The sequence below is a fragment of the Pseudonaja textilis genome, chromosome 3 (assembly GCF_049901715.1).
Source record: "Pseudonaja textilis isolate UNSWEBS1 chromosome 3, rPseTex1.2, whole genome shotgun sequence".
In the NCBI taxonomy this organism is placed as follows: Eukaryota; Metazoa; Chordata; class Lepidosauria; order Squamata; family Elapidae; genus Pseudonaja; species Pseudonaja textilis.
This window is the reverse complement of record NC_141992.1, coordinates 82,397,520-82,411,372: the sequence shown is the minus strand read 5'-3', so window position 1 is coordinate 82,411,372 and position 13,853 is coordinate 82,397,520. Positions and strand designations below refer to the sequence as shown.

The 13,853-nt window shown below is 39.0% G+C and overlaps 1 protein-coding gene across 1 annotated transcript; it reads right to left on the bottom strand.

Annotated features, from left to right (window-relative positions):
• Window positions 1-207: 207 nt before the first annotated feature.
• Window positions 208-13,421, bottom strand: RTCA (RNA 3'-terminal phosphate cyclase). The gene is made up of 11 exons (XM_026700400.2): window positions 12,912-13,421; window positions 12,363-12,463; window positions 10,972-11,115; window positions 9,822-9,945; window positions 8,390-8,448; window positions 7,600-7,741; window positions 5,871-5,995; window positions 5,668-5,726; window positions 3,260-3,354; window positions 1,395-1,499; window positions 208-421 (listed from the first exon to the last, which is right to left on the bottom strand). The coding sequence occupies exons 1-11, from the start codon at window positions 12,957-12,959 to the stop codon at window positions 323-325; spliced, it is 1,101 nt and encodes a 366-aa protein (XP_026556185.1). The 5' UTR covers window positions 12,960-13,421; the 3' UTR covers window positions 208-322.
• Between the last annotated feature and the right edge of the window lie 432 nt (window positions 13,422-13,853).

The following is a 13,853-nucleotide window of genomic DNA, read 5'->3' as shown; positions in this document are numbered from 1 at the left end:
GTTGTCCAGACAGGTTTGGAAACAACATATTTTGTCCACAGTTGGGGAGAGTGGGGGAATGAAGTTCAAATTAAAATGTTGAATTTTAAATGTGATTGTTTTAATCAACCCATTCCTATCACATAAGCCACTAATAGTTTTTGGGCTGAGGCAAGATATAAGCCCAATAAAGAAGTACATTTATTATTAATTTAATAACAAAGGGAATTTAAGGAAGCACTTTATTCAAACATTCCAGTGAACAAAATGCAATACATTTATGCAGATATTTAAAGAAAAACAAATCAAAATAAACATTACACTATTCCACCAAGAGTAATAACTAGAGATTTGTATTTAGCAATCCAATTCCTTGGCACTCAATAATATGGGCCTCCTTGGAAGACTCTTCGTCTTCTGATTTTGCCACTGTAAACTTAGCCTGCAAACAATAAACAAAAAAAAGCATGCTTTCTTAAATTGTTCTTCGCATAAAGTGGACTCCAAGCAAAGTACAACACACACAAAAATTCAAAAATTACAAATACAGGTAAGTCCTCCCTGCAATTGGGACCAGCAATGTCATTAAGCCAAAAGTCATGTGACTGCACCATACTTCCATCAGTTCTGCTACAGTCATTTATGCAAATCACCATCGGTCATTAAGGGCAACATCGTATGACCATTACTTATGATTTCCTGCCAGCTTCCCCATTGATTCTTCTTGTGAGAATTCAGTTTTGAAGGTCATAAATGCTGATCATGCAACTATGGGATGTGGTCACCATCGTAAATGCACACTGGCTGTGAAGTGCCAAATCATAATCATATGATTGCAAGAACGTTGTGATGGCCATAGGTTCAAGGACCTATCTTAAAACTTTCCAGTACTACCATCAATTTAAACAGTTGCTGAATGAGGTAGTCAATAAGGGAGGATTACCTATAAGGTCATATTTATAATTACTAAAATGTCAGCATCAGTTGAATTCTCCAAAGAGAACATTCTGAAGTCAAAGTGCCATCTCCAAAAAGGCTTTATGTATCCAACATGTGCTGCTGCTAATGATATTCAGGGAAATTTCGAGTTTGTATCCTGCTGGCATGTACCCACTGTATAAAATGTGGGTGGTTAAAAGTATCTTTAGGCGGATTACTCCATAATCCAGTCAGTAGACAAGGCAAGGCAGCTACCTCAAGAAGTAGGTGCTAGAGATTAGACTTAATGTATCAAAAGTATTTGCCATTCTTTCCTGTTCACATTGAATTGTGGAGGGCATCCTTGTATATCCTTTGCTTCCCAGTAAAACCATCCTGTGCCAGCCCTTTCTTCACTAGAGATCATGCCATACCACTAATGGCCAGACTGACAGCATTGGAAGATCAAGTGATCTATAAAGAAAACTGCTACTTACTTTTGTCAGCAGTTCTGCAAAATGTATCGCAGTTTCTGTGTGCAGTGTAATTGGTCCAGTTTTTATTCTCGATTTCCCATTTGCTAAAGCCATGAAAATGATCAACTGGAGGGGATCAAAAATAAACCAGCATTATGTATGCCTAAAGGGTGCAATACTCACAACAACAACAACAACAACAATAATAATAATAATAGGGACACATTCTTCAACTATCTGACTGGAGCATCTTTTTATGGGATGCCTTTCTAGGAGTTTTTGCTTGTACCATTCTGAATGATCTGAGTTGATTACACAACCAGTCAAGTCACTGAAAAACGTACAGTTGCAATCCTAAACACATAATTTGAACTTAAAAATATTTATAAAGCAATGTTACTGGTTATTATTGCTTAATAAAATGTATTAGTCAGAAAAGGTTCTACCAGACTCCTTTTGATTTACCACCATAGATTAAGATGACTGTTCTCCTACAACGTATTTTATCATCCCTATTGTAAAATGCACTAAATCTACCACCTTCTCCATTTTTACATAAGGTTCTAATCCTCTGGAAAGATTCTGAATTTCCAGGCTAATTTTTAGCTTGCGGTTTTATTATAGTTGCTAGTTAAACAGAGTTCCTTAGTGGGCCAGTTTGGTCAATCTTACTGAGTGTTGAAAACTCAAGCCATAATGGCTCGAAGAGGGGTATCATCACTTCAGTAAATTTTCATCCCAAGATATTTTGTATTAGTGCAACTATTTAGTGCCATGAAAACATTTGTTTTCTTTCTTTTTTTAAGAGGCAGGTTTACAGAAAAATAAGGCTACATAAAAGTAAGCATAATTTTTTTGTAAATGTCTATCAAAATGAGAAAAGTTATAGAGGTTTTTTTCAGAACTGCAGGTGGAATTGAAAGGGAACCTTTCATAGTGAATAATCTGCTGAATTAAGTGGTTTGTCAGATCCGCCTTTTCATTTTCATTAACAGCCATGTTGGCTGTAATTTCTGATTCCAGAAAATCCCAACTCCAAAGTATAGGGGTTCCTCTCTTCTTGCACATCTCCCAATTGAGGTATGCAAGAAGAGAGGAAATCCAGGAATCCATGTAGCTCAAAGCTCTCCTAAGACATCAGTCTGCTCCCCCAACATACAGGGGTGGGATTCTACTGGTTTGGCCCAGTTTGGGTGAACCGGTAGCTCCGAGGATCAGCTGGGAGCAACTGGTTCACTCTGACGATCAGCTGTTGGGCCCATTCACACACCCTGGATCTAGTCTGTACTTTATATCCTGGTTTTCAAGCTCAGCTGATTCGCGTGGCACAGCTGTTTAACACACATGGATTGCAGGAGAAGGTTAGTAGCAAATGCTCTGTGCATGTGTAAGTCACACGTTCACCAAACCGCTTGTTACACTGGTTCAATTACACCCTTCCCTGCATAGGAGAAAATTAAACCTCTCAAGAGCTTAGCTAAGTTTTTTTCTCCTTCATGGCATACAGCAGAAATGGTGTTAAAAACAAACAAGAGAGATAAAGTCTCTATTTGTTTTCCAGTGAGGTTGGTCTGAAATTCACCAAAATCCTGGAAATGTCAGACTACTTTCTCATTAGTATAAAGCTCAGGAATTATTAGAAATGGCTTTCTTTCCACTTAACTCTCTGGCTGTGTTGGATTACAATTCAAATCCACTAGTAAGTGAAGATGATGGGATTTCACAGGCTGCCATAGCTTGTGGGCAACAGATTGAGAAAAACCTGGATACTGAATCATTAACTCCTTGGAACCCTAATCCAGATGTATGAGCAGGTATACATATGACATTTCATCTTGAATTTATTTTTGTGTGTGTGAGAGAGACTTCCTATATGCAGATCTTACTTGGTCCTGCAGATAATCATCCACAGCACCTCCATGCCGAAGGTTTCCCAGCAACATCTCTGCTGCTTCAATTCCAACTTTGTCTGCATTTTTACCTGCAAAAAAAATTAAGTAGGATTTAAATAAAATGCTTCTAACAAGATTGCCTCTTAATAAATGAAAATACGTTCAGAATAGATTTCTATCTTTGGATGGCTTAATTATAAAAGGCATTCGTTCACCTTCACAAGGTAGTCAGGGAGAGTTATGATGAAATTTGATATCAGATATCGTAAAGTTATGTTTGATTTAGAATGAATTTGAAGTTATATTTGATTTAGTATGGCTATTACGGTTTCTCCCAAATATATGCTATAGCAGGGGTGTCAAACTCACATGGTCATATGACATATCATGACTTTCCCCCCCTTTGCTAAAATAGGGGTAGGGGTGGCCAGCGTGTGACGCATCCAGCTTGCAAGCCGTGAGTTTGACACCCCTGTGCTATACTAAGAACTCAATTTAGTGAACCTTGATACAATGAACGTTGGGTGCAATGAACCCTAAGCCACAGACATTGAAGCACATTGACATAATTATGCAAATGACATATATGGATGCAAATGTTGTCACTTGTATTGTGAACTAAACACTAACTCAATGTAGATTTGCTTTTAAAATATATTTCTGACTAACAGGCATCCTCACCCTTATTTCATTAACATAAGGTATCTACCTCAATCTTCACCAATCAGTTATGCTCAAAATGGATTGACAATTCTGGGAATTACAATCTCAACATAGGGGAGAACATCAATAAATCAGAAAGAGCTTATCAACATTCTAGAAGGCTCTCCTGATTCCCTTAAGATCTACTGATTGATCCTAACCCATCCTGATCCATGATCAATTCTTAATGAAAAGATATTCCCTTAATTGGTGTTCTTCCACTCCATTTAAGAAATTATTTTTGTTGTCAACATTTTTAAGGAAAAAGTTTTAAAATGATATACCTGCAAATATGTTTCTGGAGAAACAAAACACGCACATTACTTAACCCTGAAAACAGCAATCAAAGATAACCTTGTCTCTCAAACTTGGGGATTATTTTTAACAAATATATCTTCTCCATATCTGTTTAATGCCTGTACATCTGGTTTTCATCACAGCTCTCAGCCCACATTAACCCATATTTTTGTGCTAATAAACATGTATAATATATGAATTTGGCCAGAAGCGGCAAAATTTCTTCAAATTCCATTGGAGGGATAATTATTGTTTAATCTCATGGCCACCACCCAAAATGACAGACACAGAGTTGTTAGGTTTTCTCCTCATTTTCTTTCCCTAGTAGCAACATATCATAGATGTGGGGAGATGCTGGTACTGGGAAAATAGGACATATATTTCTTCCACTTAATTATTTAGATGGCTAATTGTTCAAAAATAGTTATTTTTTAAATTTAATATTATAAGATGGGATGTGACAGCAACACCCTATGCTTATTTATCTATTTCTCTTTCTCTCTCTCTCTCTCTCACACACACACAGACACACACACACAAATAACTCAAAGTGGGGAATATGCTGTACTTATTTTTTAAAATAACTGAAGGCAGTAAACATACCCAACACACCTTCCTCCTCCCATTTTCCCTTTGTTGGGGTTGTGGGTAAGGCTGAGGCATGGTGACTGGGCTTTCATGGCGAAGGCAGTTTACTTTTTCATTATGCCACTAAGGTGTCTCTTATCTTAGGTTTTCCCTTTGCTTTTCCTTCCCTTTTCTTTTTTTGTTAATCATCTCTCTTCTCCTCTTTTTTCCCCTCCAACTTCACTTAGCCTTCTGCCCCAACTTTCTTATAAGGAAGTCTCCAAATAAACCTTTACTTACTTTACATTAAACAACGATGTTCCCTGTCATCACAGCCTGTTTTTCCAGCTAATTTAGAAGAAAGACATTGATTCAAAGGGCAGAGAAAGCAGATTCTATCTCATTCTCCCCTCATACATGTTATCCTGTAGTAAGATGGGAGGCCAATACATTTATGTGTGTGTGTGTGTATACGCACATACACATTTTCTCTTCAGAACTGGCCTTACAGACTCAGCCAGGACAAGCCCTCTATTTGTAATAAGATATCTTTTGGAACTAGAAGACCCATGTTACCTTATTGGAGCTATTATTTATTGATTAAATTTATATGCCACCCAGAGCTGCCTTATCAGGGAGATGGATACCATACAAATGAGATAAATAAATATGTCATAATGAAGCTGTCATCAGATAAGAACACAGATTGGATATAATCCTGAGAAAGGAGCTGGAGATGTGCTTCTAGGGAAGACATTGCCATGGTTTTGGTTTGAGCCTTTTACAATATGGGTACTGAGGAGGCCAAGTCACATGAAGTGATGTAAAACTCTCACCTCTTTTACCAAGGGATGATCCTGCCAGCAAGCAGCCAGTGGATGTCTCTGCAACAATTCTAAATAAAGTAAAAATTCATAAAATTATATGAAAACATTGAAGCTCACCCTACCTTTTCTCTCCCCAAAAACAGCTCACAAGAAACCAGTTGACTTCCTATGGCAATAAACTGGACTCTCAAATGACAACGAAACTCACTCACATAATTCCCGACCCTGTTCCAAAGGCCTCATTATCCGGCTCTCTAACAGTCTGAATATTGACATAAAGATCCCGGATCTCTTTCCTGATGCATTTCACTGCAGCAGAAGCCATCTCTTTGGCTACCTAAAGTAACAAAATGAAAGGAATACATGGAATTCCAAAGTGATTTCCTTCCTATGTGTATTTTACACAGAAAAGAGGGTGAGGAGAGATTGCAATTTTGCAGAAATTTGCTAATGATGCCTCCTGAAAAGGTGATCTAGAGACTGTTCACTCAGACTCAACAGTATCTTGCCTGATGATCTCTGCCATTTGTAGAGTTTTGTACAGTACAACTTGAACCCATTTCAGACTCTACTTGGGGTTTGCATGGCAAGTCAGGGGCTAAACTCAAGTATGTTGGGGGAAAAAATAAACACGAAAGTCTTTAAATTGAATGAAACACAGGAATAGAACTACTGCTCTCAGGTTTGTTGGTGATAACAAAAACTACAAGTTTACTAACTACAAAATATATACATAACACTACTTCTGGAGAAGTTCTGGAGACTATGTCAAAGATTCTGGATAGTGTCAAGCAGTTAAGGACCTCAGGTTTGATAACCCTGCTACAGAAAACCTTCTCTCAGGACAAATTTCAGCCCTGATTTTGTCTAAATCAGAGAAGCTTTATAGGTGACCTGGCTTATTTGACTCATTCAGCAGATGGGAGACTGATGTAAAAACAAAAATGGGATTTTTCTAAAGCTATCAAATAACCTTCTGGACAACGGGAGAGTCAATTTATATTATACACTACAATACATTATATTATACAGTCGTTATATTATACACTAGCTTTTTCACATAACATACAGTACTTGGCAGATACTTAGGGTTTTGAGGGATTACTTATTAATCTTTTGTAATGACCTATTCAGTTGTACTTTTATAATTAAGCTCTGAGCACATTCAGGGACAGTCATAATCACCATCTTTCAAAAATGAAAAACTACATTGCAACAGCTTAAGCTATCCATTCATCTTGTCCACTATTGTCAACTCTGTCCCAAACCAGCTTTGCCATATCTTAGGCAAATGTCCTTTTACTTGCTTTGGTGTCCTGTTGTAACTAAAGATGTCAATTAAAGCAGTGGCGCCCAACCTTTTGGGCACCAGGCACAGGTTCCATGAAGAGAGGTTTTTCCATGGACCAGAGGGGGTGTGGTTTCGTGTGCTGCCTGCATTCCACAGATGGGGCTTCGCTTGTTTGTGCGGCCTAGTTTCTGGCATGCCGTGGATGGGTGCCAATCCACAAACTTGGGGGTAGGGGCCCTCTGAATTAAAGGACTGGATCTGGGATCTTCTTCAGGAAAAGTATGTACTTTACAATGGCGCTATTTATTTTTAGCCTTATGACTGTGTCATAAATTTCTTAATATGACAACAAGTGGAGGAATATAAAATGAACACTCTACTATGCAGTTATCATAACTAAATTGCCCATATTATTTTTCAAGGTAATGTGGCATCTTTCTAAACCATAGTTAGTCTAACAATAGCTTGTTGATAACTAGAGGACTGGTGCATTCCATCTAGGAAATCATAAGCTATTATTTACAAATTCTAACATGTTAGCTAAACCAAATTATATTATAACTTCAAGCAGTGTGAATTTAATCCAACTTTGGATCCAAATCTTACAGGACAAGCCCCTTTCCTCACTTAAATCTATCAGACATACTTACTTTGATTGGCAAAGCCCCAGCTACAAAGGCTCTTCCATGTATCTTGGTCACTGTACCACGGTCAGTTAAATTGATTGGGTTTAGCTGCTTAACCGGAGACATTCGGACAACCACTTCACCACCCCCTTTAGGATAGTAGCCCCTATTAAAAAATAATGACACACAAGCAGAGCTCAAAATAATGAACTGAAGGGGACTTTTTTTGCCAATTAAAGATAAACCTTCTCAAACATAAATAGCAGTCCTGCAAAAGGCTGGTTTAATCTAGTGCTCTATTTCCTACACTACCTCATTAGTATCTTTAATAAGCCCACAAGCAGGATACAAATATCAGGGGTCAAAAAAGTAAGTATTCATAGCTGAGGCAGATGAAGAGCAGAAGGAGCTATCACTTCACTCTTTACTCCTAAGGTACACCTAGTCCCCTTGGTGTAAAATCATCTGGCTTTGAGTGATGTGGAAATTCCAAAAAGAAGATGGAACCAGGACAAAGAAGCGAAGGAGAAAACCAAAAGGCAATTCAATTTAATTGAGCCATAATTTAATTAATTAAATAATTAATAAATAAGTTGTCCAAGTTGCTAAATAAAAGAGTTCAAGGGAAGCTACTCTCTAGGTTCCAGAGGCTGCGCTTTTACTTTTAATGGCCTCTGCCTTAGAAGGCCAATGAAGCAGGTCATAAGCTAAAGGAAGGAAATATCTTTTGTTGCCAAAATGGAGGAAAGTTATAGGAGATGGAAACCTGCAATCATAGAGACAAGATACAACTCAACATGCAACTGGGACTCACCTCCTTTTTATGTCACAGTCTAAAATCAAACCAAACTTCTCAGCTATTGGCTTGAAGACCTGGAGAGGAAATACATTTATGAAAAACGCCGGTACACCCTTTTAATGAATAAAGAATCTTTTAGTCATGTTGCCAGGTTGATGCAAAACCCAGTATATTTATCTGTCTGAAGGCCTCACTCCTATTTTATCCGAGTGTGGAAAATTGCAATTTCTATGGACAATAGTTTGCTGTCAAAAGCTGTAATTTCTTCATGTTTTAAGGACAAACTATGATTTATGCAAATCACTTCTATGTGCCTATGACATATTCTAATCTGTCACAAATTAGAAGTAGGATCTCATAGATACTCCTTTGGATGTAAAAGAAAAGGAATGGAGCCAAGTGTTTTCAAGGCCCATGATGTCTATCATTTTATGTGACACGAGGCAATGTAGCAGATATTCTAGAGAAAGAATTAGAAGGAAGGATAATATACCATTTATTTTCAGGTAGACAAAATCATTCTCATTCTCTGTGTTTTGAATAAAAGAGAATATTTGTATCTCGGGGTTAACTGTGTAATCTTTGAGGTTTTCTGGTTGGTTGTTGTTTGGTTGGTTATTTTCCTGAAGACGTTTCATCACCAAACTAGGTAATATTATCAGTGCACATGATGGTTACTGAGTTTGATAATCATGATGATGTTACCTAGTTTGGTAATGAATGTTTGTAAAAAAAACAACAACTCACCAAACTCAGAGAGCACTACAGTCTCTGTGTTTTCACTTGGATTAAAAAATATCTAATCAATAAAAATAAAACCACCGATTATAATAGAATATCCTCTTTGCAATGTGGGCAAATGTGCCGTATTATTCACACAATCCTATTATTTTCAGTAATAAAAATATTTAGCATCCAACTGATTACAACAAGCAAACGAAGTTCAGAAATAATCGTTCACTTGACTGTGACAAGTACAAATCAAGTTTCCAAATGAATAGATAAGGAGGCATTTATTACATCTGAATACATTGATTAAAGCAGTTTTCACTTGTTTTAACGATGTTCTAAAAAGCTTCATCATGGCTTCATCGGAGATGTTGCTCAAGCTTTAAAAAGTTAGCAAGGCGGCGCATCAGAACTCACATAAAAAAATAGGAGGGTCTTGGCTCATGAACATCCTGAGTGTTTTGAACCTCCTGTGCTTGATTTTAGCCCACTTAATTTTTGACATCAGCTTTTAAAAGCTGGTTTTTCTTTTCTGCCACACTTTCAGGCAAATGCATGACTAAAAATGCTTGGGAACCAGCAAATACGGTGAACATATTTCCAGTATCTGCACTGATAAAACTAATTGGACAAGTCCACTGTGAAACAATCCCAAATGAAAGATAACTTGATTTTCAAGATCAAAGGGCCAACCATAAGCACATGAACTTCTACTTACCATCAGTGTATAGTCAATCTGAGGAGCCATCTCTGCATTGGTGCCACCTTTCAAACGAAGCTCAGAAGGAGAGGCCGCAAAAAGGACACAGGGCATGGCCACTTGCATTAGCAAGCAAACACTCCTATGATTAAAAAAAATGCATAGACAAAATAGGGTTTATGCTCTCATTATGTTCCCAGCAAGAAGTGGAACTCAAGTGTTTAAATAGCCCTTCAGATTTTATTGCTGCTTTTACACTCTCCCTTCTTAAGCCTGTCTAGGGGAAAGACATCCATGGTTTCTTTCCCACCCACCTTCCATTTTACTCTCACTATGCTTAGAGCAATAGTTCTTACTCTTTTTTTTTCTCTCAGGACACTTTCCACTTTTAAAAATTATGGAGGACCCAAAGAACTTTTGTTCTTAAATATTACATTTACCAATATTCACTGCATTAAAAATTAAAATTGCTGCATTCGCTGCCACTATTGTTCCTCATTAACTGATGAGATTTTAATATTGTATTTCAACAAAGGCTGGCAAATAATTTTGATTTCACGGACCCCTGAAAGAGTCTTTCAGGGCCCCCAAGGGTCCTAAGCCCACACTTTAAGAAACACTAATTTAGAGGGAAAGCAATTGGCTCCAAGTCACTCAGCTTCATAGCTAAACAGGAGTTGGAATTAAACTTTTCTATTGCTAATTCAACAACTGGTTAATCTCAACGTTGAAATTCTGAGCAACTCTGCATTTGTAATTTGGTGTTAGGATTTTGCAATTGCAGAAACTGGACTTCAATCAAAGGCTCCAGGAGACACAAAAAAGAAAAATCCATAGAAGAGAAAAATGCTCTACAAAAGATTTATTCTTAGAAAACAGCAGAAAAATCTACCCCCCCAAAATCAGGACATACAGTAATAAAATATCAGTGTATATGTATGTATTTGGATTTATACTTTTTCTTTCATTTTGCAGCAAGATCTTTCTTAGTCTGGAGTCTTTTAGGTACATTGGACTACAATTCCCATATCATACTTAGCCACCCCTTTACTGATTTGTGATGGTTGGTTTGTATGAAATACATTTGGAAAGACACAATTCTGTAGCTTTGCTGTATAGGTTTTCTTCAAAATTAAGTGCTAATTAATACAAATGCAGAAAACAATACCCTGCTGTTTTAGTGTCTGCTGTGTGAGTTCCACCCTTGATCTTCCCAGGTGTGAAAGTGATCTCTGTTGATCCGATGTCTCCACCTTCCATCTGTCCATCACACAGATGACGAACCATTTCCAATCCAGACAGGTGCTGAGGCCTTTAAATCAAGTACACTGAATTACAACAAAAAGAGAGGCTGGGCATGCATACATGATGCAAAGGATGCTCACCTTAAGGTGACATCTTCCTCCATCACAGGTTAATTAGCCACTTCTCTCTACTTGCCCAGGAAAAATAGCAATAACCCTTGGACAAGCAATTATTCTTAATTACTGCTTCCCTGGTTTAGAAAGAATATTTCTCCAAGATTGGGAAATGGGTGCCTTTTACCTAATTTCACATAGACTTTGGTTTCAAAATCCTTCTCTGGGCAATCAATTCAGACAAATGTGATGTATATTCCTTTGACAGCAATGTTACACAGCCAAAAGGATGTCAAAAAATAAGAAAGGGAGGGGGATGACAGAGATATATGGTTCTACTTATTTTTGGTTCTGGCTCCACCTACCATGTGGGATGTACCTCCCAGTCAGTGTAGGAAATATGGTGCTATGTGAACTAAAATTAGTCTGATTGACTACAGCAGCGGCCCACAACTTTTTGAGCACCAGGGACCTGTTCCATGGAGAAAGCTTTTTCTGTGGACTGGAGGGGCTGTGGTTTTGTATGCTGCCTGCATTCCACAGATGGGGCTTCGCTTGTTTGCACAGCCCAGTTGCTGACATGCTGCGGACCAATAATGGTCCATGGATCAGAGATTGGGGACCACTGCACTACAATATAGTGCCATATGTCCCTGTAGCAACTTCCAGGACAAAAGTATCACTGGATGGAGCCCACTAAATAGCTAGTTTGAATGTGTGTTGTCTCAGGTGAAGGGTTATTATTTTTTTCCTTTTATTATTTTTAATTTTTATATGCTGTTTTTATAGCCTTGTATGTTGCTTTGAATCACCATGTGCGAGTAGGAGGCAATATAAATTTTCTAAATAAATAAAATAAACAAACTTGAGAATTGCTATACTAGCAGATGGCAGTGTCTGGCTGTTGTTTCTGACTTTGGAAGCTAAGCAGGCTTGCTAACCTGGTTGCTATTTGAGTCATCCAGGGAATTCCAGGGCTGTAGGTTAGACAAGGATGTCAAAAACAATGCCAACCCATCCACTTCCTTGATTTAAGAGAGTCTTTATCCTTGATAACCATCAGCAAATGGGTTAGTAAATTTTCTGAAGTTCTCCACAAACCTGGTATAAACATGAGCCACAATGATCTGATAGGATTTCCCCCACCCCCTAAGATTAGCTCAAGAGAAATTCGCTCTCCCAACAGTTCACCAAGATTTACCTTAGACCAGGCTGACTCCTGCCAGCTCGGATATTTTTCACCTGCAAAGATTTATTGAGCAAGCAACTCAGAGCTGTAGAAACCCTCAAGATCTGGCCACCCTGCAAGGAAAGCAGATAGTCAAACTTCATAAAACTGGAGAGATTGGAAAGCTTACCCAAAGTCTGTGCCAAGTCCACAGGTCTGTAATGCCTGGGAGGGGAGAGTGTTAGGGCTGATAAGCACAGGTATATCATAATCCACTTAGTTAGGCAAGCCACTAAGATTGGAATCCAAAGATTAATACTGTATTCCTTCTTCCAAATATAAAAAGACCCACGCAGAATGGATTTTCGGGGGGTTAACCCTGTCCCTGCTTCGGGGGGAGGGAGAGGTGGTTCACCTCTTCCTGCCAGAAAATATGAGAATTGCGACTTTCTTACTTGCTCTTCCACACCAATTCATTCATTCGTTCATTCGTTCATTTCTTGCGGTTGTTCAGTTGCGCCCCCATTCCGAGCCAGAGCCACGGGATCTGGCTAGCCACGATTCTCTTTTCCGCTAACTCACCCCTTCCATAACGCTGCCATCTATCTCCACCCGGCCTTCGTCGCCCATGGTGGGCCGCCGCTGAGAGGCCGCGTCCTGCGCCCTGCAAGTGAAGAGGCGCTTCCGAGAGACCAACCCCTTCGCTCCCAGGAGCAGAAAAGGCGAAGGACCGGAACCCGATCCAAGACAAGCACGGAGAGCGAGAAATCCAGCCACGGCCGCAGCCACCTCCTCCGGCTTTTCGGCCTCTACTGAGAAAGCGGGCGGGGAGCAGGCGCAGAACAGGCCGGACTCCGCTGCTGCTGCCTCTGCTGCATCACTCGGGAACTCGCTTACGAGTAGCGGGTTAAAAAATAAAGAGCTCCGGCTGCGAAGTTATTTCCATATACAACTTTTGGAAAACCCTTTCCAGGAAGGCTGTTATTTTTTCTTTTCTTCCTGAATACATTTAAGTTTCTCTTCAACCACAGTTCGACTGGAACGTTACGCGTAGCGTTTGCTTGTCAATCCCCAACGAGGTCTGTTGAATGACTGCACAAATCAGAAAAAGACATTGGGCGTGACAACACTGTAGCACACCTAGATAGATAGATAGATAGATAGATAGATAGATAGATAGATAGATAGATAGATAGATAGATAGATAGATAGATAGATAGATAGATAGACAGACAGACAGACGAGAGGTGATAGGAAGTAGGTAGGTAGGTAGATGATAGATAGGTAGACAGATAGACGAGATAGTAGGTAAGTAGGTAGAGGTAGGTAGGTAGGTAGACAGACGAGAGATGGTAGGTAAGTAAGTAGGTAGGTAGAGAGATATTGCCTCTAAGGATACGGACTAAGAAACCTGTATACCCTGAAAGCTTGCATCCGTTTTATCACATTGTGCACGTGAGATATATTCATACACATGCGGAGAGAACGGCGTATGGTATGTACCCACACAGAAGCAGACACACC

Bases quoted from the DNA above. Each gene is read 5' to 3' on its own strand.
- RTCA (XM_026700400.2), bottom strand. From the start codon at position 12,959: ATGGGCGACGAAGGCCGGGTGGAGATAGATGGCAGCGTTATGGAAGGG. The intron at 11,116-12,362 runs GTAAATCTTGGT...CTTGATTTAAAG, and splicing joins AGGAGTCAGCCTGGTCTAAG to GCCTCAGCACCTGTCTGGAT. The intron at 5,727-5,870 runs GTGAGTGAGTTT...TACTTTATTTAG, and splicing joins GGAACAGGGTCGGGAATTAT to AATTGTTGCAGAGACATCCA.